The sequence below is a fragment of the Marmota marmota genome, unplaced genomic scaffold (assembly GCF_001458135.2).
Source record: "Marmota marmota marmota unplaced genomic scaffold, marMar, whole genome shotgun sequence".
NCBI lineage: Eukaryota > Metazoa > Chordata > Mammalia > Rodentia > Sciuridae > Marmota > Marmota marmota.
The window spans coordinates 14,574,304-14,601,157 of NW_026000101.1; the positions used below are offsets into that span (position 1 = coordinate 14,574,304).

General features: G+C 49.3%; 2 protein-coding genes across 3 annotated transcripts in view; one reads left to right on the plus strand and one right to left on the minus strand.

Annotated features, from left to right (window-relative positions):
* Positions 1-15,568, plus strand: part of Igfbpl1 (insulin like growth factor binding protein like 1) — an 18,983-nt gene extending 3,415 nt beyond the window's left edge. Inside the window, exons 3-7 of the mRNA XM_015492128.2 lie at positions 7-188; positions 7,617-7,726; positions 8,426-8,536; positions 10,802-10,955; positions 13,693-15,568. Coding sequence (XP_015347614.1) covers positions 7-188; positions 7,617-7,726; positions 8,426-8,536; positions 10,802-10,951 — 553 coding nt within the window. The 3' untranslated portion in view covers positions 10,952-10,955; positions 13,693-15,568. The remainder of the gene's footprint in view (positions 1-6; positions 189-7,616; positions 7,727-8,425; positions 8,537-10,801; positions 10,956-13,692) is intronic.
* A 6,361-nt stretch (positions 15,569-21,929) lies between these two features.
* Positions 21,930-26,854, minus strand: part of Aldh1b1 (aldehyde dehydrogenase 1 family member B1) — a 5,704-nt gene continuing 779 nt past the window's right edge. Inside the window, exons 1-2 of one of the 2 annotated variants that reach the window (XM_015492295.2) lie at positions 26,677-26,834; positions 21,930-24,729 (exon numbers count right to left, since the gene is read on the minus strand). In XM_015492295.2, the coding sequence (XP_015347781.1) occupies positions 23,166-24,719 (1,554 nt within the window). In that variant the 5' untranslated portion in view covers positions 24,720-24,729; positions 26,677-26,834 and the 3' untranslated portion in view covers positions 21,930-23,165. Of the gene's footprint in view, positions 24,730-26,676; positions 26,835-26,854 lie in introns of those variants that run through there. The other variant, XM_048783340.1, reaches the window with a different exon arrangement.

Consider the following 26,854-nt stretch of genomic DNA (forward strand, 5'->3'; position numbering starts at 1 on the left):
CGCCAGCCGGGCCGCAGGGGCGGCGCCCGAGGGCACCGGGCTCTGCGTGTGTGCTCAGCGCGGTCCTGTCTGTGGCTCCGACGGCCGCTCCTACCCCAGTGTATGTGCGCTTCGTCTGCGCGCCAGGCACGCGCTCCGCGCGCACTCCAGCCACCTTCATAAGGCACGCGACGGCCCCTGCGAGTTTGGTGAGTCTTCTGGCGTCCCAGGGCCCTGGCGGGTAGAGAAAGTGGGACCCCAATTCTCAAGGATGGGGCGCAAAGGATCCTTCTGCACAACGGTGGATCTCGCTGCCTGGGGCCTCAATTTCCTCTTGGGGAGCAGTATTTCGCATTTTGCTGGTGTTCAGATAGACCAGGGTAGAAATTCACATCCTGCGCTGGTTTATTAAGTGCTTGGAGACACCAACCCTGGAGAGAGAGGAAGTTTTGATAAGCCTGCTGCCCTCTTTGGTACTTAGGTGCCTGCTCATACAGTGATTTGCAGGCTGGCCTCTTTGTCCCAGGGGAACTGGGAACTGGGGAGAGGGTTTCGCATTGGGTGTTCCCAGGTGTCCTGTGCCAGGTGGATTGTTTGAATGGAGAGGAAGAAGAGGTGAGGCTACTGGAAGAGCAGGAGCTCCTTGCAGGAACTCGGGAGTAATCAGGACAGAACACCAGGGATCCTGGTTTTGTGTGAGGCCCAGTCTAGGATCCTAAAGGAGCTGCCACCCAGAACAGCTGAGCCCTTTGGAGACTTAAGCTCTGAAAAGATTATTGCACAATCAGAGGCAGACCCAGGTTTTGTGGGTCTAACACACAAACAACTGGAAAAGTCCTGCTTTAAGAAAAGGAATAGAAAATTATGAATTGCCAGGGACTTAGAAACTTAAACTTCATTAACATTGCAGTACAACCATATCTGGGTGCCATAATTGCCCACCTTCTCTGTGTAATTTTTAAAAATCAAATAGAAATAAACCAAAACATTAGTATACAGGAATGTCCAGCAAAGCACCCTGCTCTGCTAGCCCACTTTGCCTTAATGCGGACATGACCCACCCATGAGGTTTTGGAGAGCCACTCATGTCTACTCTGCCTGGAGAGGGCAGTGGAGAGTTCAGGGTGAGTAAGCCTGTGGCTGGTGAGTCCACAGGAACGTGGCTTACCCTGGGCTTCAGGCTTCTGGGGAGGAATTCTGGCCTGGACCTGGAGACCAAGTACAGGCTAAATGCCTAAGTCAGTGGATGACTTAGGCTTCAAGATGGAAGCCTCAGGGTTGGGTGAAGCTTTTTCCAGGCCTTAAGAAGTGTCTAATATTGTGTTATTCCCTACCTCTCCAACATATTCCAGGTAGATGTACTCAAGTCCAGGAGATTCAATGGCTTGTTGAAAATGGGGCAGGAAGTCTCCTGGCTGGGAAACAAAGACCATGTGCAGCTCTGTGTAGTCCCAGTTGACAGTAAAGTGGCCATTGCTATTCCTCCTTGGGCTCCCAGTGCAAGACAGAGCTGGGGGGCTTTCTGAGTGGCCTTGGGCCAATTCTTTCTCCTCTCTGGCCAGGTCAGCCCCTGGGGAACTATTGTTTAGGTCCCTTCTCCTTCAAACTCTTGTTTCTGCCCTGCGGTACTTAAATGGTCCTGTCCTTGCCTAATACTTGGGGGTTTTTTTTTGTGTGTTTTTTTTTTAAATAATCTGCTTTCCTCAGCATTAAATTCACAGACAGTTCTCTTTGTCTGCAGACAGGTAACAGTCCACATTCAGGAGATGTAAGAAATGCTGACCTGGTTCCCCAGAATCCACCCAGTGCTGATGGTCTCAGATCATTTCTCCCTAGAGTGGTATTCTGTTCTTAAGAGAAAGATACTTTAAAAGACATGTAGAATAAATTTTCTATTATGCAGAGGAGACTGAGACCCAACCAGGGCAGGGGACTTGTCCAGGATGTCCAGTGAAGGCTGACTAGCTCCCAGGGACACCCTATCCACTGCTCTTTCAGGACAGGACTTGATAGTCAGGCAGATGGTGGTTGTCATGGTTACCAGAGTAAGGACAGATGGCAGATGGAAACCCCATACCCCTAATTCATTGAAAATTACCAAATGACAAGTAAATGTGACAGACTCTCAATTCTGATCTATGGACTCTGAGGCCCTCCCCAGGCTCAGTCCCCAGGAATAAAGATGTACTTGGGGCCAAACGGGAGCAATTCAGAAGCTGCTTTTCATGACCTCATCAGTGACAGGCGTCCTGGCTCTCGAGCTCAGCTGTCCTTCCCACCAGCATTTGTGTCATACACCGTCAGACCTGACACCCGTGCCCTGTCACCTTCTGTGCTGACTTGCTTGTGGGACACCCCCACCCCCACCGTGCCTGTGTCTTGGTAAGGCCTGAAGGTGTAGACAGGGAGATGTTTCCTTTTCCTAGCTGCGGTGACACCTCATTCTGTGCTGCCCTAAAGCCATCTTTAATTCAGAAGACACAGCAGGAGCACTTTTTAACAATGCCCCTGGGGACCCTGGTTGAAGGAAAACAGGAGTCGGAGCTGAGCTGTTCTGCTTTAATATTGGTGAGAAAATCACCCTTAACTTGACCAGAGTGAGGCGTTATTAAGTATTAATTAGGCTCCTCCCAGTGTGGAAAAGTGTCTGACACATGCCCCTGAGAGCCAGTGGGAAACAGTTTGGGGACTTAAATGCTGCTCTTTCCTTCTGTGCTCTGAAATGCCCCAAACTGCCTAAAAATGACAGTGATCCTTTGATCCACACAATGATTAAAGGCTCATGTATAAATAATTCTTTCCTGTTGGACATTGTTTTCGCACTCATCTTCTTACTGCGTTTCTGCAAATAAATTTGTTTTCATTCGAGAGGGCTCACTCCCATTTAATAGAAGGGAAAACTGAGGCATGCAGAAGGGAATTCCCTGGAGCCACCTGGCTACCCCAGCTGAAGGCAGCCCAGGTTTGCCTGGCTCCTTGTGGCTCCCTGCCATCCATCTCTTGCCTGCAGTGTATGAAGCCCCTGCGGCGGCAGTGAGCTCTTGAGATCCTGAATCTCAGAAAATTCACCTTGGTTGAAATTCCAGCTCCACTTAGAAACCCAAGGCGCCGCAGTGTTACCAGGTAACCAGAAGAGGCAGTGAATGCCGAATGCCACTTTGTGAGAGGGACAAAGAAAGGGGCCTCATGTTCAAAAGCCTTTCATTGCCAAGGGAGGGGATTTGAGGCACGGGCTGCAGGGAGCGGGATTAAGCTGTTCCACGTCCTATAGTGACTATTAGCATAAATTACCGGGGCTGCTCAGTGCGTTGATGATTAAACTCTTTGGTTGTGCACTTCTTAATACAAGCAGATGAGGCCTGGGGGATGACTTTTGATATTCTTTCTTTCCCTAACACCATTAACTTTAAAGAAATCTCAGAGGCATTTGAGAAGATCTTTTATTCCAGCCATCGAGGACCCATTTAATTGACGGGCTAGGGAGACAGATCACCACACACGATAATAATAATATTGATCCCTTTCATCTCTGCAGATCCATTATCTGCCTGCCCCCCAGAGGGTGTGGCAGCGGCCGCTCTCTTCATTTGCACACAGGGAGGAAATGGCTAGCAACTTGCCCAGTCCTGAATGCTCGGCACCTGGTCCCCAAGTGTTTGAGTCTCCCTCGCCTCTATTTGCCCACACTATGGTACTGCCCTCTGTGACCATGCGCACCCGGTGGCTAGCCATGTTACCTGCTGGTTAGCCTTTGGGTGGGTGGACTTGTGCCCTCCCTATTTCTAGGACCATTGTTAGCACGAGCAGAAGGACAGAAGCATTGAGCAAGGAGGAGCTAGAGAGATGAAGCTGGCACAGAGGTTGGGCTGACCAGGTGCCGTCCTCCCTCCTAAGGGTCACGTAATTCTTGTCAAAAGTAGGTGGGAAGGAAAGACCTGGTTCTTCAGGGATTATGGCGGCTTTGGCAATGGTAAGGTGAGAGGATGTGTGGGTGCCAGGGTGAAGGCTGTGGGTCATGGCCTCTGGTGCCTCCAGGAAGAACCCTGATGGGCCCTGTCACCAGTAGTCAGCAGAGGGTTGCAATCAGGCCAGGCACCATGGAAGAGTCCGCCCCTGAGATAAGACAGCCGGCCACAACTTTGGATCCCTCTGTAAACTTTTACAGTTTGTGGGGGTCTTGGAATGCTTTCTTCTCACAGCAGCCCACAAGGAATGGGCAAGGGGATAAAGGGCCTCCTGTGCCCTTTCGAAAGAAAGCTGTAATCTCAGTGGCTCCGGAAGCTGAGGCAGGAGAATCCCAAGTTGGAGGCCAGCCTCAGCAACTTTTAGCAAGGCCCTGTCTCAAAAATAAAAAATAAAAGGGCTAGGGGTATGGCTCTGTAGTTAAACACCCCTGGGTTCAATTCCTGGTACTTACTAAATAAACAAATAAACAAACAAATAAATAAATAAAAAGGGGAAGGGCCAAATCATGACACTGGGAATGGTACAGATAGAATTCAAAGCAGGGTTCCTCTGTCCCAGCTAGTACACTGTCCCTCCTGCCTCTGGTAGCATCCCCATGTCATACATTTAGGGTAATAACGGGGACTGGGACTGTCCAAGCAAGGGCACAGTCCCTTGTGCGCTTTCAGGGCACACAGTGCATCATATGCATTTTCTCTGTCCATGGCTGTGTCCAGTGCAACCCCAAGGAACGAGCTCTTAGGAGCATAGGTCCCCCACATCGTAACATTGCCCTTTGGTGATCTGCTTTTTATGCTTTGCTGAAATCAGTCAGAGCCATCCGTAGGACCATATGCTGAGTCCTAGGAATCCTCCTAGTAAAACTTTGGACCTGAGGGTTCTTTTTGGGAACCCCTAGCACAACCCCTAAATAACTAATCTCTCATTGTAGAATGGAGTCCATACAGATAACAAATGTTTCACTTTAAAATGGAGTCAGGCACGATGGGACAAGCCTGTTATCCCAGCAACTCAGAAAGCTGAGGCAGGAGGATCTCAGATTCAAAGCCAGCCTCAATAGCTTAGAAAGGCACTAAGCAACTTAGTGAGACCCTATCTCAAAATAAAATATAAAAAAATGGGGATATGGCTCAGCGGTTAGGTGACCTGGGTTCAATCCCCAGTACCAAAGAAAGAAAGAAATACATATATGGGCAGCTTGAGCAGTGCCCCCATCTGGCAACCGGGAAGATTCCTGGAAAGATGAACCCCTCAGTGCTTGGTTGTAAAAGAAGAGCCCTCAGCACACAGCAATGCCACGTTGAGCCAGTCATCATTACCATTGTTACTGAGAATATTATTGACTATGAAGAGCTGCTATAGATGAAAATGTCTTCAGTTTTAAAACCAACCATGTTACAATTAAAAGCAGATGATTATGGCAAAGCACGACATGAGAGCATTTTTTGAGATAATGGAATGATTGCGGATCTTGGGAGTTACCTGACTGCCTGCCTTTGTCAAAACTGTGAACCATGCGCCAAGAAGAATGCCCTGTCCGTACATGCAAATCTACGAATAAATAATTGTTCAATGTTCCTTTGAGTGGGGTCTCTTTTGTAAAAAGAAATGGTGTTTCCTGCCATGAAATCCAGGCAGACCCAGTATTGCCAAGGCAGTCTTCCTTAATTGTCGTTGTTGGAGAGAGGGAGGGTCAAACACGAGGAGAGAGGAAGAGGAAATGTGATTTGCTGGTTTATTCATTTAGGCCTGAAAGGGAGTGATGAAATCTCATTTAAAATTTATGACTTTACATGAATGGAAGTGAAACACGGTGATGGAGCGTCCCCTTGGAATCTACTGGGGGCTCTGGAATAAGAGGCGGTTCTGTTTGTTCCCGCAGTGAGACATTTGGGGACGGGTTTGGGCTCTGGTGAAGGTGGCATCCCAGCGCCTGTGTGGCTGAGGAGGCGCTGGCAGGAGGATGTGAATAAATTAGCCTCTTTGTCATCGCAGATGGGGTCCCTGCCAGCGAGCCTGGATGTGGGACTCTGTGTGGCTGGGGGCAGGATAGAAGTCCATGGCTCCTGGGTAAACGTGGGCTGGGGTGGTCCTTCACGGGGCAGGCAGTCGGGCCTGGCAGAGGAGTGGCGGGGAACCTCCTGGGAGGGGAGGGGAGTCCCTGGAGAGCTGTGGGGCACCCAGGGGCTGTGGGCTCCGGAGGGCAGTCCCGGGGTCAGCAGGCGGCCATTACAGAGACGCAGGTTTAGCTCCAGGTAAGGATGAGCTTTTTTACCAGGAGAGCCTCCGAGGAGGGCAGGCGGTCTCCGGTGATCTCTGCACCAGCCCAGCCTCCTGCCTGCTTCTCTCTCTCCATTAGTTCTCCTTTTTTACTGCACAAGCACCTGTCCCCTCTCAGGGCAGCCTGTGGAGACCAGGGTTGTCTCTGAGTCACCAAGCCTCTGTAGTTTGATGGCCCTGGAATGAAAGGATTTGTTCTTTTCTTTGCCAGGGATTTCTTCATCTAGTCTCCTCAGTTGGCCAGACCTGAGCCCCGTCCCCTGTGTCTCGCTCTGTCACTCATTCCGTGGGTAGACCCACTCAGCAGTCTGGGAGCAGAGTTGTTATCCCCGTTTTACAGAAGAGGAGGCCTGAGCCAAGAGCATTTCACTGGCCAGGCCTTCACCTTGCACCTTGTCCAGGACACCTGGGCTGGATGCCAGGGTGCTGAGCTGGCCATCGGCACAAGTGAGACTGCAGAGATACACCTGGACTCCGAGGCCAGCTGTGACTCAGCAGAGCCAAGAGGTGCAGCCCCTGGTCCTGGGTGAAGTTCCCAGCCAGGCCCTGTGGGCTGGGGGGAGATGCCCACCCAGGGAGCTGTGGGGGTGGGTGTATCCCATTGGAGGGAAAGTAGGGCACTGGGGGGAGGCTGGATGGGGGTCTGAAGGCCGAGGAGGCTGGACTGGGTATTACACAGCCCAGTGGGGGCAGAAGCTAGGGGCAGGAGGAAGCAGGGCGTGGAGCATGAACTAATAGTTTGTAACTTGATGCCAGGGTGCTCCCAGGTCCCCTCCAGAGAGCCCACCTTCCCCCTCCCCCTGTAATATTATGGCAACCTAGAGTGGCATTGCCCCATTTTCTGAGTAGCTCTGGCTCTGCTCCCTTGACCTCTGGGTTTCCAGGTCTGCACTTGGGGCCGGGGAGTCCATGGTGTCTATGTGGTGCCCATGCAGACAGAGGCATCTGGAGTGGACGGCAGGGCTCAGCGCCAGGGTGTGGCAGCCATTGGGCATGGCATTCTCCTTTGGAACACCCTGCACATGGAAACAGAAACGCCCATCTGCTTGAAGTCTCTGCCGTCGGTGATGTGACATTGGTGCTCTTGGAGTCCGCCACCCCCATCCTGTAGCTGAATAAGCAGATGGCAGCCAGGGAGGGGCCGGGGAGGAGGTATGCTGAGACCCAGGCTCTGCCACTGAGCTTGGGAAGTTGCCAGCTTCCCGGTGGTGAAACAATGGCAGTAGGTCACAAGAGCAGCAGAACCTTCCAGGTCTGAAGAGAGCACCCATCTATGATCCCTCGCGCAGGGCAGGGTCCTGCCAGGCCCTCAGCAGGCAGGGTGGTGTTGGAGGTGGGGTGCTTGGGACCTGCCAGGGTAAAGGGTGTGTTCCCTTGTCTTCTTCTCCCAGCTCCTGCAGTCATCCTGCCACCCCGGAGTGTTCACAATGTCACTGGGGCACAGGCATACCTGTCCTGTGAGGTGAGGGCCGTGCCCACCCCAACCATCACATGGAGGAAGGTATTTATTTCTCTCCAAGACTTGTGCGTCATTGTGTGTGTGTGTGTGCGTGTGTGTGTGTGTTGGTGTCTGTGCCAGAGAGACAAAGATGGAAACTGCCAGGCAGGCAGGTGTGGGTGGGAAGTATTTTTTCTTTAAGTTGTTTGTGTGTGTATATCTTTGTGTGGGGGCCAGAGGATTAGGAAAAGGTACTTTGTATATCACTTTCTGCCTCAGAAACTTTCACCACAGCACTCTCTCCGGAGAAGGGAGTGGGATTGCAATCCTTCCTGTGCCATTTGGTCCCTCAGGTGCCCAGAAAGTTCTGCTGTCACCTATCCCACATCAGCTGCTAGGACCCAAGACCCTGCTTCACCATGGAGCTAAGTGGTTGGCAGGCTTGGCTGATGGCAGAAGCCCCAATCCCCTTCCAAACCCAGATCTTCCTAAAGACCAGTCAGCTTTGTCTTCTGTCCCCTTGTCTCCGCAGCCCTCTTAGTAATAAGACCAGCAGAATTCCTTCTGCCACTGCGGCTGCCTTAGTGGTGATGTGTGGTGATGTCCAGCAGGGGGTGCTGTCTCTACGCACATTTAGGAATGAGCTGTATTAGGGTTTCAGCCTTTTAGACAGTGAGAGCAAGGGTGGCGAGGATGTCTGCGAGGTGTCCTGATCCAGAAGTCCTCTCTCTACACTGCTTATGTTTTCTGTGTGCTCTGTAGGTCACACACTCCCCTGATGGAACTGAGGTGCTGGAGGAGTTACCTGGGGACCATGCCAATATAGCTGTCCAGGTGCGAGCTTCCAACCATGAGGCCACAGCCTGGATTTTGGTGAGTGTTTAGGATTATTGGGTGCCACTGACTCACCCTATGGAGCACCCTTGATCCTTGGGTAACACATTACCCTTTTCAAAGCTGTCTCTATCCATTGCTCACAAGACCATCTAGTGGCTGTGAGGTGGGTGGGGCAGGTTGTGTACCTCCTGAGAGCACAAGAGGTCTGCTGCTGTGGCCCTCAAAAGATGTCTTTGTCCTAAAGTGCAGGGAGGGGGAGGGGTTGCTAAATGGCCAACTTTAAGATGGGATGAGGAGCCAGGGGAAGTGGGCATGCCCATCATCCCAGCAATGCAAGAGGCTAAAGGCAGGAGAACTGCAAGTTCAAGGCCAGTCTGGGCAATTTAGTGAGACCCTATCTCAAAATAAAAAATAAAAAGCTAGGGGGGTATTACTCAGTGGTGCAGCATCTGCCTAGCATGCAGGAGGCTCTGGGTTTAATCTCCAGAACCCCAAAACAAAGGGGAGGGGAGTAAGCTAGATTACCCAATGGGCCCAATTTAAAGGTGAGACTTTAAATGAGGACAAGGGAGGCAGCATCAGGGTGGTGTGATGTGCAGGACTGTACCCACTAGTGCTGGCCCTGCAAATGGAGGATGGGCCCCAAACCAAGGAGCACTGTTGTCCTCTAGAAGCTGTACAAAGCAAAGAAGCAGATTTTCCCCTAGGACCTTAAGAATTCTGCTGACACCTTGATTTTAGCTCACTGAGACTCTTTTGGGCTTCTGACTTCCAGAACTATAGATGATGGATTTGTGTAGCTCTAAACCATCGAGCCTAGGACGGTTTGTTACAGCAGCCTTGAGAAACGAATACACCCATGTGACTGATAGAGGGAAGAGGCACATTCAAGACCTCCTGCAGGGCTCTATTATGTCACTTGCAGCATTTTTGCTAAAATAAGGGAATGCCATATGTTTCAAAGGCTGGTGGAGCAAGGAGCTAGGGGTCCATGTTGAATAGTCACAGTTATCCTATCTGAGCCTCAGTTTCTTGTGACCTTAGCAGGCCTGAAAATGATGCTAGTTTTATTTAGAGACAGTGTCTCACTGAGTTGCTTAGTGCCTTGCCTTTGCTGAGACTGGCTTTGAACTTGCAATCCTCCCGCCTTAGCCTCCTGAGCACCTGGGATTGCAGGCATGCGCCAACGCGACCAGCCCTTATTTAGTTCTTAATGGTATGGCCGAACACTTGCTGAAAATGTTCAACTGGTGTATTCAGAGGGGGATGGTGTGCGTAGCCTGGTTTGCGAGAGATAGAAGCAGTGATTGGAAGAGAAAGCACAAGAGATGAGAGCCGGTTATGGATCTGGTGGTGAGCACTTAGGGACACTCCGCGAGGAAGTCTTATCCTCCATAGCCCTGGGAGGTTTGGTGATGCTTCACTTAGCTGAGGGACTCGGAATGCAGTGCACATTCCCTCATTTTCTTACAAGGAAAGATGGGGAAAGGTTATATCTGGTGGTGTTTTGTAAAGGTCACCCACATAAGGATCATGCTATGGGGTCCTTCTTTGGACAGTAGATTTTGGTTCTTTTTGTTTGCAGTATATTCCTCATAATCTGTATATGTCACCTTCAATAAAAGGGTCAAGTAGCTTATGTACAATGCAAAGGAATCATTAGAATGAGAGTCACAATCGGGAGCATGCTCCTCAAGAGGGTCCCGAAGAATGAATTTCACTGTGTGCTCTTCGGCAGCCAAAGCAAGAAGAGAAATAGCTTGGTCTTATTCTAAAGAGGAGCAAGTATTCGGCCATACCATTAAGAACTAAATAAGGGCTGGTTGCGTTGGTGCATGCCTGCAATCCCAGGTGCTCAGGGGGCTAAGGCAGGAGGATTGCAAGTTCAAAGCCAGCCTCAGCAAAGGCAAGGCACTAAGCAACTCAGTGAGACACTGTCTCTAAATAAAACACAAAATAGGGCTGGGGATGTGGCTCAGTGGCTGAGTGGCATTCCTGGTACCAAAAAAAAAAAAAGAACTAAATAAGGGAACCATGTGCAATAGCACATGCCTGTAATCCCAGCAACCTGGGAGGTTGAGGCAGGAGGATTGCAATTTCGAGGCCAGCCTCAGCAACTTAGTGAGATCCTGTCTCAAAACAAAATAATAAAAAGGTCTGGAGATGTGGCTTAGTGTCAAAGCGCCCCTGAGTTCAATCCCCAGTACCTGCACCCCCCCCCCCAAAAAAAAAAAAACTAAAAAAGGAAGTCATTTTTGTCTACTACATACAACTATCTAAACATGTCTGTTGTATTTCTAGATCAACCCTCTGAAAAAGGAAGACGAAGGAGTGTACCAGTGTCATGCGACCAACATGGTCGGGGAGGCCAGGTCCCACGGCACAGTGACCGTCCTGGATCTGAATAGATACAGAAGCTCCCTCTCCCCCGCTCCAGCAGGCCTCCTGTGATGGGGTAATGTATACATTCTAGTCATTGCAGTGTCCCTACGCCCATGTCTAAGGGATCGGAGGCAGTCATTAGATGTGTAATATAAAGAGAACAGTACATAAGTGGGGAGAGTAGAGGAAACCAGGGCCGTGTGAAGATTAGCAGGCGGACCCCCTGTTATGTTCTGCACATGTTGCTCTCTGAGTTTCCCAGCATGCAATGCCCAGAGCCATGAACATGATGGGTGTCCATGAGATGGAAAAGCCAGTGGTGTTTTCAGTTTCTGAGGCTGGAGGGAATACTTCCACTGAGCCCTGAGAGAGGGCAGACAGTGTCATTGTGACGGCATCCAGGTGGAAACATTCCTGCAGAGAAGGCTGCTAGGCTTCATTTGTCTCTTCCCAGGACACTTTGTGGGACAGCCCTCCAGCTCCAGGCTTGTCTTGCTGGCCCCAGCACTATACGCTGCGTAGCAACGGCTCTCAGGGGGAAGGGGAAGGTAGGCAGGATCGCTGCATCTCTTTTTAACCAGGTGGCTTAGTCTTCCTAGTCACACAGGTGACAGCTGGGGTCACATCTGTCCCCTGCCTACAGGCAACTGTGAACTTGGGAAATGAATCACTTTAATTAGCCCACTTTTGCTATATAACAACTCCCAAACCTGGGTGGTTCATAGCCACAAACATTTAGCTCTTGCTCACATTCCACGCCACTGATCCGGGTTTGCTGTGGCTCCACCCCATGTCTCCTCACCCAGTACCTGCACCCCCCCAAAAACCAAACCCAGCTGGAGGAGCAGCCCCAACGTGTAATATGTCCACTCTGCAGCAGAAGGGACGAGCAAGAAGCTGGGCCAAGCACACAGTCTCCTTTGAAGTTTCTGCTCAGATGTGATACACATCCTGCCTCCTTACAATGCAAGGAGGGAAGAAGAGCCATGAACAGCTTCCATCACTAAGACAGACCAACAGGGTCTGGATAGAGCAGGAAAAATTAGAGACAAGTGTGACAGAGTCTCTTAAAAGCAGAAGGATTTTGCTGGGTGCAGTGATGCTCGCCTGTAATCCCAGTGCCTTTGGAGGCTGAGGTAGGAGGATCACAAGTTCAAGGCTGGCTGGGGAAACTTAGCAAAACCCCAACTCAAATAAAAAGCAAAAAGGGCTGAGGATGGAGCTTAGTGGTCAAGCACCCCAAGTTAAATATCCAGTACCAATAAAACCCAAATGGACAAGAGCAGAAGGATTTGGCTGTGGCTTGAGCCACACAATGCCTTCGGCCTCTGCTGTTGCACCCACTCTGTGTGCAAGGCCTTACATCAGGTCTGTAGGGGATGCACAGAAAAATGTAAAGTGAACATTATTACGGTATCAGGAAGAGTGCTAAGGGAACAGGGGAGCTGTGCGGGCTTGAGGCAGGAGAAACATCCAGAACTGGGGCAAACAAGGAAGGAAGTGCTTTAGGGTTCAAGGGCAGGTGTCTGTGGGCAGTTAGAGGTCCCAGAAATGGCTAAGAAAATGTGTAAGTGTAACCATGAAGTAAGAATTCAGCAAAGAGTTAGGAAATCAGGCCTTCCTGATACTTGACTTCTTATTTTATCCATCTATATAAAATAGGTTATTCTATGCATTGTAATAATATATGCCATATAGATAATACACACATTGTTTCATTTTGAGGTTTTGTGTTCCTTTGACACCGTGCAGTATGGAGCAGCTCTTGCTCACAGGCCTCCAGGAGCGCAGAGCTCACTATCACCTGCCGGGTTTCTGTTCTCACGACTAAAAGGCTCAGGGGTCACTCTAGTTAAACTGGGCTGACTGGGCTGCACGAAATAACCACACAAGAGACACAAATACCTTTTTCTTTGGGGTTGCTGTGACGGCTCCTCTGACCTTAAGGGTCCACAGAAAGAGAGAGAGCACGCGCTGACCCCTTTTACTGAGGAGAAGCTATTCAAATGAGGCAAGGGGTCAGGTTTCAGGGGGCTGAGTCTATCTTCATGATGTCCACTGTCAGCAGGTTGACTGACACCTGGGTAGGCCACACCCAAGGGCACAGTAAGAGGAGGGGACACACACAAGGCACTTCCATGGAAGATTCTATCCTAAACAGGGCAAGGGGTTAATTACAAAGGAACAGGTGAGCATAGCTTCACCCATGGGGCTGTAGCAAGACACACCCATTTCTGTGACTGAGCACCTCAGCACCCAGCTGGGGAGTGTAACTCAGTCACCCATAAGCTTGGCCTCCCACAATCACCAGACAACCACTTGGCATTTTCCATTGGCTGAAAAGTCTCCTCTCATATCAGGCTGGAGTCACCTCCCTGGAAAATCCACCCATTGGTCTAAAATGCCCCACAGAGCCAGGTGCAGTGGCATATGCCCATAATCTCAGCAACTCAGGAGGCTAAGGCAGGAGGATCACAAGTTTGAGGTCAGCCTCAGCAACTTAGAGAGGCCCTGAGCAACGAGCGAGACCTTGTCTCAAAAAAAAAAAATGAAAAGGGCTGGGATGTGGCTCAGAGGTTAAGTGCCCTTGGGTTCAATTCCTGGTAGATACACAGATAATAGATAGATAGTTAATAGATAGGTAGGCAGCCCCACGAAGCCCTTCTCAGGCTCCCAGTCCCTCCATCTGCACGTTTTGTGCTGAGGATACTGAATTTAAAGATGATTTCCTCCACTTCCCAATAAACACAGGGTTGGTCGTAACAGAACAGTCTTCTTTTCTCTAATACCTACTCCCCTTTTCTTTCCAGGGTCTCCGAGACATTGATCACGGGATGATGGAGAAGTCGAGTCCCGGATCTTGTTGTTTGGGAAGACTAAGGAAAAAACTGTGTCTGTAGATAACCCCTTTTGTATGTTTTTTAAAATTGGATGCAAATTAGATTCATATGCAGATGTAGTTTTTAGCAGGGCAGACAGTGGGGAAACAGAGATGCATGTAGCTTTTTTTACACTTTGGGAATAAATCCTTTTGTAACTGTTCCCTCCCAGGGAAAAGCACATAGTATTTGTCATTCTAAAGGGCTCACAACAAGGCATGTGCCCACTGTGACTCTTTACCTCGGAGTCCGTGACTGATAAGTGGGCACTCTGTGACTTAATGTGTGATAAGAAGGAGAGAAGAGGGCCCTGGCTCTCCTTGGCCTGCTGTGTGACCTGAACAGGTCCTTTCCCCTCTCTGGACCTTGGTCTCTCCACCTGTGATTGTGGCATTTGGACTAGATATTACTTACCAGGGCCCCTTCTAGCCCTTCCATCTTAGAGCAAGATGGTCCCATGCAAAAAAATATATAGATAGATAGATAGAAGTATAGTCCTCGCATGTTTTTTAAGATAATGTTCCTTCAAAAACAAATCATGGCCTCATAACAGAGTGTGCTCATGCAGATGCATGATGTACAGCTGTCACGGCTCTCCTCCTCCTGCCTTTTTCCAATTCTAAGTAGACTTAGTCCTAGATGGACAGTCTTCTGGACTCAGAAGCCCCTTGGCTGGTGTTTGGGGACCAAGCCATCCACTTGTTAGCCCATCCCTCCCTAAGTAGGTGGCAGTGCAGGCCTGGCTTCTAACCTCACCTTGTTGAAAGGGGGCCGGGTCAGCTCTGGCCTGTGGAGTCACGGTGAAGTACAACACATTTTACTTAGAGACGTGTTGACCTCCCTCAAGGATAAAGCTTTTTTTTTCCTTATGAAAAAAGGGGAATATTTACTATCTGGTCCAAAACAGTATATTTCTAGGTGATTACAATTTCTGAACATGAGAATTTGGATCTCCCACTGTGGACAGCCCTTCAAGTCCATGAAACACCTTCCCACCCATGATCCTGACCCTAGGAGGGTAAGCAGGGCAGAAATTAAAGGTCCCTCCCCTGTTACAGACAAAGACACACCGGGTCCTAGGAGGGAAGCTTCTGGAAACCAGATGAGTGATTTTCAAACTTTGCAACATCGGGACCCCTTCTTTGAATGAAGTCAGATTTGAAGTTGATTGAATTGGCTGCTATTGGCTATGGGGTGTTGGAGCTGCCAAGGGACCTGCTCACATCCCCTCCCCACTGGGCACCTCCTGCCCGTCTCCCCTCCTTGCACTGTGACTAGGGTCTGCCATTGATTCCCTATGAACTGTGTGGCTGAGAGATGACTCAGCCAGACACTTAGTGAGATTATGTCAGAAGAAATAGGGACACAGTGGCTCCGGAGAGGTAGCCCAACCATATCATGCACCTAACAACACGCACATTCTGCAAAATCAGATGAATCACCTCAAATTTGCCTTGTCAAAATTAGACAGCAGGATCTAGACCCAGAAAATAGGGCAGATGGAGCCCCATGGTGGAAGCCAAGTATCCTGACCGCATGGGGCTGGATTTAACATATATCTACGTGCAAACATAAATAAAATAATAAATGCTGCATTGTCCGAAATTTTCACCAGGACCCAAAAAGCAGATTAACATAATTTTCCAACTTAATGGCTTGTCACCTGGGAGAGCCCAGACCTCTTCTCAGACCTAGAACGTGAAGCATGATCCCCTCCCCCAGCCCTCCTGTCAAGCCTGTCTTCTACCCATATTTTCATAGATGCCATGATGTCCCAATTCCTGCACCCTGAAAATAAATGTTTTTAAGGATGGTCTTTGTGGTTTCTGTCCTAGGTTGTGGCTGTAGATTTACTCCAGGTCCCACTGACACTTCTCGGCCATCTCTCCTGCATCTTGTCCTATTTTTCCCTGCTTACATCAGCTACTTCAGTCCAACCCTCCTTACCCTTCATACCTGCCCCCCTTACTTGCAATTTTTCACCAGCCCTAAACCCCTGACACTATGGATTCTTCTAAGGCCCCCTGAATTTGCATGTCCAGCTATACAAGCATTCTAATATTCCATTCACTCACTGAAGTTAATTTTATTATGATGATTTTGTATCAGGGATTGGACCCAGGGTTCTCCAGGAGCCTGGAGGCTGTGAGACGCCAGGAAGGGAGGGCACATGCCCAGGTGCCAGTGGGCCACGACATACCAAGAGCCTTTTTGAAGCTGGCTGCCTGGCTGTCCGGCTGCCCAGTAAGATATTCTGAGAGAAAACAAACATTCTTATAACATTTATTATAGCATATCACTACTGTTCTATTTTATTATGTTATTGTTTTAATCCTTACTATGCCTAATTTATATTCAACATTGTAGGCATATATTGTACATATAGGAAACCCACAGTCTATGGAGGCTTTGGTACACTCCATAGTTTCGGGTGTCCACTCTCGTAAGGATAGGAGGGTCTGCAATAATCCTTAAGTGAGTGTTTGCCCAAATGTACCCACTTTTTACCTTAAACCAAAAAACGGCTGGTTTTTTAGTCAAGGTGGATTTTTCCTTCAGGTTTCAGGGTGAAATTAATTCCTATGTCTTTAAAAAACATTGCTCTCCCCTCTCCCCCAGGGATGGGTGATACAGGGACAATGAATAAGAACGAGCGAATCAGTCGGCAGCAGAGTCTCCTCTAATGAATTTCCTCATTCCCAGCCTTTGCCTGGGCCTCTTGAACATTAAATCAGAGAATGGTTATTATGTGATATTTTAATTAATTAAGGGAAATCACAGTACTCTGGTGTCTGCAGTTTAATGAATTCAGGACGTGGAGCCCATCACCCAGGGCAGGACTGGATGGCTGGCTCGTCCACGCCGGCTGGCTCAGGGCTGCCTTGGAGTTCAGCCTTGACTGCCTCCAGGGCTAAGAAGTGCCTGGTACCAGGAGATAGAGATACCTGTCTTATCAGCCACTACTCTTCCTGTGCCTAAATCTCCCCCCACCCATGATATTAAGGAGAGGTTGACTGTTGAGCAGAGTGGAAATTGGAGGGGACGGAAGCCTCCTTTCCCCTGAATGAACTGACCCTTCGAACACATTTGCAGAGCACCCGCTGTGCCCCAGGCACTGCATCCTCCGGAGTCTCAGCCCTGGCACAGAAAGCTGCCCATGGTACCAAGCATGGACCCGGATCTGTGCTGCGGAAGGTGTGGGCAGGGTGGCTTGGGAAGAATGGGCATTCGTTGGAGGACCTGGAGCCAAGGTGGAGCACTGTCATAACCTATGGGTCTGGGTCACTTCCCTCAACTCTCTGAGCTTCTGTTTCCCCATCAGCCCATGGAGATCAGCATCATTACACTGGCCTGCTGCTTTGAGGACTCCTGACCATTCTGCAGGAGATGGCAAAGGGCAGGGAGAGAAACTAGACATGCTTGGAGTCTGTGAGAGACAGTCTAGGGGGACCGGACCAAACCAAAATAATAATAGATCCATTTTATGGCATGCTAACCAGCAAGAGCTGCCTAAGGTCAAGACCAAGTGACAGGTGACCAGTGACCACTGTGAGTCCAAAAGGCCTGAGGTAGCTTCATCGAGAAGATCAGACAAAGGGCCTGGAGGAAGCGAAAACAGACTGATTTTGGAGAAGAAGAAAGGAGGAGAAAGGAGTATCATGGGTAAGGCTGGGTATCAAATGGCTCACGACAGGACTGACTGTGAATACGTCCTGAGAGAATCCCATCACCGTCCCACACACCTGCCTAGAGTGGCCACAGGCAGCAGAGCCGTCAGTGTGCTGTCCCCCACAACCTGAACCCCTCCACAGCGTCACATTGTCAGGTGCCAAGGACATTGGGTCACGTCATTTTTGCCACTGAAATGTCAGTTAAGGTGTGGAGTTCAGAGGTTATGGCTTCTAAGAAGTCACTGTGCCTTTTCTGTACCTTCCTCCCCATCTCCCAGCTGACATGGGTCTCTGTGGCCCTAAGGAGAAGTTTTTAACCTCTTAACCCCAAAGGTTGCTTGGGATTCTAGATGTGAATTCACGGGTTCTGTGAAATCCTTGAAAGTGTACAAAATTTGGGGTGCATGTGCACATGTGCATTTTCGTCTGGTGAAGAAGTATCATTTTTATTAGCTTCTCCTAGGATCATGCCACATACAGATGGTTAAGACCCAGTGTAGAGGGCGCAGCCACAAGATGGAAGTTAAGCTGTGCCCCTGAACCTGTTAGAAAACTGCAGTGTGAACAGATTCCTGCATTAGGGTATCAACAAAGAGCCATGGACGTGTTGAACCCTCAAAGGGGCAGGGGGTTCATTTGTTATGGCACCTATTACACATGGGGAGAATTCTTGGGCCAAGAGGCCTGTGACTCATGCCATGTTCTGGTCCTACCTGGACTTATGACCCTGGACACTTACTCTGTCTACCTCTCTGGTTAGGCAAGGTGAGGATATGCTAGAGGCCTTCAAAGGGGCTTATAACATGACTCCGTCTCCTTTGAAGGTCTTCCTCACTCATGGACAGATCCCTGTGGCTTGAGACTCTCAACTATGTCAAGGCTCTGTTCCCAGCCCCTGCACACAGACTGCTTCTACCCAAGTCTATGGGGACAATCTGTGGCTGCAATAGAGAGGAGCAAAAGACTCGGAATGGAGTTCTGGTCCAGTTACCAGCTAAACATCTCCAGGGCTTGATGTTCTCCAAATGTAGAGTGATAGTCCTATGTGTCTTGAGGCTAGTGGGGTATTAAATGGGATAGCCTATCATTGGGTGCTTAATGAATAGTATTTTTTTCTCATGACCTTCTGACCCCTATACTTCTACTTGGCTTTACACTTTTCACCCTGTTCTGGAACCGTCTCCCCTGCCGGACTGTGAAAGGGCAGAGACTATCTTATTCAATTCTCTTTCCCCCAACAATTGACAATTAGAGCCAGGACTTTTTATTTATTTATTTACTTTTCTTCCCTTAAATAATAAATGATCTGAGCAAATCAATTAACAGAGTGACCACCAGAGGTCAGCCTCATGCCCAGAATCGAGCCCACCCAAATTAAAGTTCCTAAGTGGCCTCAGATCTGATCAAGGTATCCGTGTGACTGAGCAGCAGCCCTCAGGGATCCAGCAAGAAACCAGGTGATTTGGGCTTGTTCGGTGTCTTTGGGGGTTTCGGGGCTTAGCCATTTGATTCAATGGGCTCCTCAGCATGCCCCAATTCTGGATCCCAGGGCAAGCTCACGGGAGACTGGCCCCAACCAAGCTGCTTACTAAACCTCTCGGCTTCCATTTCCTCATCTGGGGAGAGCCAGGGAGGTGACCCAGGATTTTGCAGGACAGCTCTAAGGTCCCAATGGTGTATAAAGGTGAACTGCCTAGCACAGTGCTGGACCGAGTGTGAGCTTGGGGAAAGTGTGTCAAAGGATGGGTGGCCTAGAGCTGAGCAGCCACCACTCAGACTGGACAGCCATGACCTGCTGAATGATGATGCCCAGTTAAACCTCCCAGTTCAGTTCACAAGTCTGCATTCAGAGCAGTGGTAAAATGAGTAAAGAGGGGGATCTATCTGAATCCACAGAATAAGAATTTCAGGGCTTGACAATCATGAAACTCACTTGGAAAAACAAGAGGCCCAGAATAGCCAAAGCAATCCGTACTAAGACAAGAGAAGCAGGAGGCATCACAATACCAGACCATAAACTATACTACAAAGCTATAGTAACAAAAATGGCATGGTATTGACACAAAAACAGATATGAAGACCAATAGTACAGAATAGAAGATACAGAGACAAACCCACATAAATACAGTTATCTCCTACTAGACAAAGGCACCATAAACATACATTGGAGAAAAGATAGCCTCTTCAACAAATGGCGCTGGGAAAACTGGAAATACATATGTAACAAAATGAAATTAGACCTCTAAGTTTCACCCTGCACAAAACCCAAATCAAAGTGGATCAAGGATCTAGGCATTAGACCAGAGACCCTGCACCTGCTAGAAGAAAATGTAGGTCCAATTCTCCATCATGTCAGCTTACAAACTGAATTCTTCAACAAGGCTTCTAAAGCATAAGAAGTAAAATCAAGAATCAATAAATGGGATGGTATCAAACCAAAAGGCTTCTTCTCAGCAAAGGAAACAATCAAGAATGAATAGAGAGCCAACAGAATGGAACAAAATCTTTGCCACCTGCATCTCAGAACATTAATCTCCAAGATATATAAAGAACTCATATACTTAACACCAAAAAAAAAATAATAACCCAATCAATAAATGGGCTAAGGAACTGAACAGACACTTCACAGAAAAAAAAAATACAATTGGTCAATAAATAATATGAAAAAATGTTCACCATCTCTAGCATTTAGAGAAATACAAATTAAAACTACACTGAGATTTCATCTCACTCTAGTCAGAATGGCAATTATCAAGAATACAAGTAACAATAAATGTTGGCAAGGATGTGGGGGGAAAAGGTACACTCATACGTTGCTGGTGGGACTGTAATTGGTGCAACCACTCTGGAAAGCTGTATGGAGTTTCCTCAGAAAACTTGGAAGGGAACCACCAGTTGACCCAGTTATCCCACTCATAGATATATACCCAAAGGACTTAAAATCAGCATACTACAGTAACACAGCCACATCAATGTTTATAGCAGCTCAATTCATAATAGCTAAGTTATGAAACCAACCTAGATGCCCTTCAACAGATAAATGTGGTACATATACACAATGGAATATTACTCAGCCATAAAGAAGAATGAAATTATAGCATTTGCCAGTAAATGGATGGAACTGGACACTATCATGCTAAGCAAAATAAGCCAATCCTCAAAAACCGAAGAGTGGATGTTCTGATATGTGGATGCTAACTCATAATAGGTGGGGGGGTGTGTTCCACCAGATTAAAAGGGGGGTTGGGGGGAAGGGGAGGGAGATGGGAATGGAAAAGATAGTAGAATAAATCAGACATTACTTTCCTATGTTCATATATGAGTACACGACCAGTGTAACTCCACATCATGTACAACCACAAAAATGGGAAGTTACACTCCATGTGTGTATAATATGTCAAAATACATTCTATTGTCACGTATAGTTAAAAAGAACAAATTTAAAAACTTCAAAAAAAGAAAGGAAAAAGGTAAAAAGAATTTCAGGGATTGAAATTAGGGATCTTAAAGATTGCCTTTTCCTAATCCCACCCTCTCAGGGGACACCCTCTACAAAGTTCCTCCCTGGTCTAGAAGTAATGAATCAGGGAAGCATTTGTTAAACGGTGTGATCTTTTGTGTTAGCCATTAGAGATACCCACCATCCTCCCTCAGCCATGTCCCCATACTGTACTGCAGAGGTGCCAAGGGCCTCCAGGAGAAACGAATGGAAGGTGCACTTCCGAGAGTCAGGGTCACCTCACCCTAAAGTGACATAGGAAGGAGGTCCTAGGAAGGGAGAGGAGGGAACCAAACAGACCTTAAGCCCTCAAGAAGCCATTTCAGGCCAAACCCACATGAAGACACTAAAATAAAGTCCCCCAGAGGCTAGGATGTTAAAGCCAGGGCCAGGTGTCAGCTCACAGAACGAGTGGACTTCAACACAGGGTGATCTCCGAGCAACGTGGTCCAGGAAGACGGAAGGGGACACAGGCTCAGCCTTCTGCTTCTGACTCTGGCCTGGCTGGCCGGGTCCACCTTGACTCCTTCACTTTGGGAAGAAAAGCAGCAAGACTGGCGACATCACAGTGAACTCTGAGGCTTGGAGCTCTGGAAACCTCCATCCAGCGTGTTGGAACGGACCTGGTGCTATACTTGGGTTGAGGTGGGTGTGGCTTCACAGGGGGTGGGGGAGAATGTCAGTGAAGCCTCAAAATGAGATAGGCTTGTTCGGGGCAGGAGCTAGAAATTTTCTTTATAGTCTCAAATTTGCACTTTGTCGATCAGCCAAGAGAAAATGAAAAACGAGAACAGAAACACTGTGGAATAGACTTTGGCACCTGACAGGGGGTAGACAAGAAAATTACCTGGGTCCCTTCTGGCCCCAGGACTCTAAAATATTCAACAGCTATCTATCTATCTATCTATCTGTCTGTCTATCTATCTATCTATCTATCTATCCATCCACATACATACAAACACACACACACACACACACACACACGAATACACACAGGATTTGCAAATAGAATGTGTATTTTAATTTTTAAATGGAATTAAACATATCACAAAGTGTACAATTCAGTTGTTTTGAGTACATGTTCAAAGTTATGCAATTATTACCACTTTCTAATTCCAGAACATTTTCAAATCCTCCCAAAAAGATATCCCATATCCACAAGCAATTAGTGCCCAACCCTCCTCCCCCAGCCCCATCCAACCACTAATCTGCTTTCTATCTATAGGGATTTGCCTGGTCTGGACACTTCATATAAATGGAATCATACAACATGTTATCTTGCATGTCTGGCCTCTTATACTCGGCATGATGTTTTCAAGGTTCACTTATATTGTAGCATGTATCAGAAATTCATTTGGGGGGGGAGGGGGCAGTATTGGGGATTGAACCCAGAGCCTAGCATGTGCAAGGCAAGTGCTCTGCTGCTGAGCTATATCCCATTGAAGCAGGGTCTCACCGAGTTGCCCAGGCTGACCTTGCACTTGCAATCCTCCTGCCTCAGCCTCCAGAGCAGCTGGGATTACAGGAGTGTGCCACCGTGCCTGGCACTCATTCCTTTGTTTGGAGAATAGTTAAAGGAATGGAAACCTTTTGTTCATCCACTCATCAGTTAATGGGCATTGGGGGTGTTCAAGTTTAGTTTAAAGGTGTGATTATATAGAAATGCATTCCTCACCTACCCTTTTCCTCACATGAAGGAAAATCAGTAATAAAATGAAGAGCAAGCAAAGCAGCCAGGGATTGGAACTTAGAAAAGAAAAAGCCCTCATTTTGAGATTAAGTCAATGAAAAACAGGGCCAAGATTTGTTGTCCACCTAGGTCAAAACTCTTATTGTCTTCAAATCCTCTGAGACGAGACCATTTTCAAATCCACCGATTCATCTACCAGAAAGTCCCTGGATCAGCAGGAATGACCAAAAGTGACTGTCCACCCAATGAGTGGCTTTAATGTCTTCCAGAGACTCCTAAGGGTTCACAGAAGTAACGCGAGGGCCACCAAGAGCGCAGGGGCTGAGGAGCAGAGGCAAAGGACGTGGAACCCAGCCTCCAGCCTGCTTTAAAAGGAACAGCTCTGATTTAGTTGTTTTATTTGTTGGAGTTCCTTCTAAGAGTTCATTTGGAACAAATAAAGGGAATCCAGGGCCAAAAAAAAAAAAAAAAAAATTGGAAGCAAGCGCCCAGTCTAGACGGCTGTGGCATGGCTGGGCTGGGCTGGGTCTGGAGGTGAGCATTCTCATGAGTTTTTCTGGGGAACCTTGATGGTGACAGTCTTCACCTCCGTGTAGGCTCTAAGCCCATCCTCCCCCAGCTCCCTCCCATTGCCAGATTCCTTAAAGCCTCCGAAGGGCGTGTGGCAGGTGACGATGTTGTAGGTGTTCACCCACACCGTCCCAGCCTGCAGGGCCTGGGTGAAGTACATGGCCTTGTCCAGGTCCCTGGTGAACACGGCAGCAGCCAGGCCATACCTGGTGTTGTTGGCCCTCTCAATCACCTCTTCGATCTTCTTGAACTTGAACAGGGGCTGCACGGGCCCAAAGATCTCCTCCTTGGCAATCGTCATGTCATCCTGCACCCCACCAAAGACTGTAGGCTTGATGAAGAAACCACGCTCCCCAAAACGCTCCCCACCGCAAAGAAGTTTTGCCCCCTCCTTCTGGCCCAGCCGGATGTAGCCCAGGATTCGTTCAAACTGCTCCTTGTCCACCTGGGGCCCCTGCTGGGTGTCCAGCTCAAAGGGGTTCCCAACTTTCCTCTGCTTGGCCTTCTCCACGGTTCTCTCGAGAAACTCATCGTAGATGGATTCTTCGACAAAGGTCCGGGACCCCGCGCAGCAGCACTGGCCCATGTTGAAGAAGAGGGCTTCGTGACACTGGTCCACGGCGTGACCCATGTCGGCATCGGCCAACACGATGCTGGGGCTCTTCCCACCCAGCTCCAGGGTGACTCTCTTGAGGTTGGAGTCGCCGGCAGCCTTCTGGATCAGGTGCCCCACCTCCGTGGAGCCAGTGAAGGCAACTTTGTCAACATCCATGTGCTGGGCGATGGCCGCTCCTGCTGTTGGGCCGTAGCCCGTGATGATGTTCACCACCCCCGGGGGGAAGCCCGCCTCCTTGATGAGGGAGGCCAGGTACAGGGCAGAAAGGGGGGTCTGCTCTGCAACCTTCATGACCACGGTGTTGCCTGTGGCCAGGGCCGGGGCCAGCTTCCAGCCCTGCATGACCAAGGGGAAGTTCCACGGTATTATCTGGCCACAGACGCCCACAGGCTCGTGCCGGGTGAAGCAGAAGTGCTCGCCATCCATGGGGATGGTCTTGCCATGCCATTTGTCGGCCCAGCCGGCAAAGTAGCGGTACACCTTGATGACCTCATCCAGGTCCAAGGCGTAAGACTCTTGGAAAGGCTTCCCGTTGTCCAAGGTCTCCAGAGAGGCCAAGTAGACGCGATCCCGCTCCACTAGGTCCGCCAGGCGGTTCAACAGCCGGCCCCGCTCAGATGCATCCATGCGGCGCCACGGGGAACCCAGGCGGAAGGCCTCACGGGCTGCTTTCACTGCCCTGTCCACATCTGCCCTGTCCCCTTCAGCCACGTGCCCGATGACCTCACCTGTGGTGGGGTTGACCGTGGGGAAGGTCTTCTTGCTGACTGCATCTTGCCACTCGTTGTTGATGAACAGCTGGTTGTAGCGGATGTCTGGGTTGGAGATTGGGCTTGGGAGGGCTGCTGCTGAGGAGTACCGGGCAGTCCTGCCCTGGAGGCAAAGCAGCCGAGGAACCAGGAAACGCAGCATGCTGACCACTCTGGAGAGGGACAGATGGAACCGGGTAAGCAGGTGGGAGGGGGCAAAGGGGACACCCCAAAGGTCCACCAATTCACATATTCTGATATTCTGATTATAGCATAAAGGGGTATAGCCTCTGAAAACATGGGTTGCTAAGGGGGACGAGGGCCTGAAGAACTCTGGTCCGGTTCCATCATGTCCTATCTCTCTTCTGACTCACTCTCTTGCCTTTTCTGCCCAAATACCATCATCTGCTTAGCAAGGCCTTCCCTGATCAGCCTTTACAAAACCGAGACTCTTCCCAGCCCACACTCTATACCTGCATCCTGCTTGGCATTTCTCCATCTCACATGCCAAACACTATATTTACATACATAATTGTTATTATTATTATTTTTGTCTCCCCTGCACCGTGAGGGCAGGGCTTTGGGCTTGTCATTGTTCCATTCATGGCTGGGTCCCTGATCTCTAGAATTATGCTTACTACAGAACAGCTGCTCAACAGATGGTCACTGAGTGATATACTGAGGACACAGGGGAATTCCCACAAAAGCCATTGAAGAATTAACCTCAGACTTTGGTAGAAACTAAAGGAACTTGGAGACAGTTGCCTTCTGGGAGTGACTTGCTGCATGTCACCTCATATGTGAAATGCCCCATGAGGTTATATGGAATGGGGTCTTGCATATAAAACAGTCAGACACACTCCACCCAGGACATCAGAGCTGTCAGTGCCTCCAAAACCAACCTAGCCCAACCCCCAAGCACAGGTCTCAGTCGGAGCCTCAGTTTGCCCAAGGGTGCTGCCAGTTAAGCAGCAGCTGGGAAGAAGAGTCTGGGTATTCTGGGCTATGACTCTGAAAACAAGGTAGACTTTATTAAAACAACTACTTCAGTAAAAGTTAAGCAGCATATAAGAGTCACTAAATAAACATTAAACAGTGTCTAAAGTTCCTAGATTAGTTGAAGCAATTGAGCAATCCCCTGACCCCCACCGGACTCCATCTCCACTCCATCACCACTGACAGCTGCAAGGAACAAAGAACTCATTCAGGAAAGCAAGGCTCCAGCCAGGTCCCCAAACCCATAAAAAACAATGCCCACCCGGCAAGCCCTTCCTGGTGGGGTGGGAAGGGGGCCAGCTGAGCCTGCACACTTATCAGGGGTGCACCTAAGTTCCTGGGCCCTGAGCTCTGCCACAGGCTGAGACAGAAGCAAACTTGCAACAGTGGGAGGGGAGAATCCCAGGGGGAGGGGGAGGAAAGGGGGATCATCCTAGGGGGTCTTGGAGATACTAAGCAGGCTGGCAAACTACTTCTTGCCCACACCAAGGCTATTCCCACGCCGGGTCCTAGATGGAGTCTATGCCAGTTGACTCCAGATCCAAATAGGAAGCTCACTATTCACAGGTGCAGCTCATTTTACAGTTTCCAGCCCATCTTCTCATTGTAAATTCATCAAGCCTCCCTGAACCTCCTTGGCGATCCGGGCAGATGTTGATCCCCATACTGGAAGAAGGCTGGGTATCAGAGAGGTTCAGGGACTCACTGAGGACACAAAACAGGACTAGCTATGCATTTCCTCGAGTACAGGCAGGGGTTTTCTTATAGGTCACCCTATATAAGCGCCCACGGAGCTAAGGGCCAGACTTCCTGGGACATAGGCAGCACTTAACTCAGCCCTTCTAGAGGAAGGGGGTGGGGCGCGTCCCAGTTTCTGGGCTATGGCCAGAGGACCAGTGCTGGAGTAAGCCTGGTGGGCGGGAGTGTTGGGGTCGTAGTAACAGGGAAGGTTTGGAAGGTCGGTGTCCTCCGGTTCAGCGCCAACAGGAGACTGAGGAGAGTGAGAGAGGGCGAGAAGTGGGTCCTGCAGTGAGCGACAAGCAGAAAGGCCGCCGAAGATGGGAAGCCCCGGTGCAGGGAGCTGCGGTTTCCCCGGGGCGCCGAGGGAGGAAGGGCTTTACTACCTGCAACAGGCTCGGGTTCGGGTTCAGGACCAATTCCGGGTTCAGATGAGACCTCTCTCCAAAGTCCGGTACCTCGCCCCTCCGGGACCCGCTGCAGACCCCGCCTCCACGCCTCCGCTCGGCGGCCAATGACGCTCCACCGCAAACAGGCTCCTCCTGCGCCCCAGGCGCTCGCCTT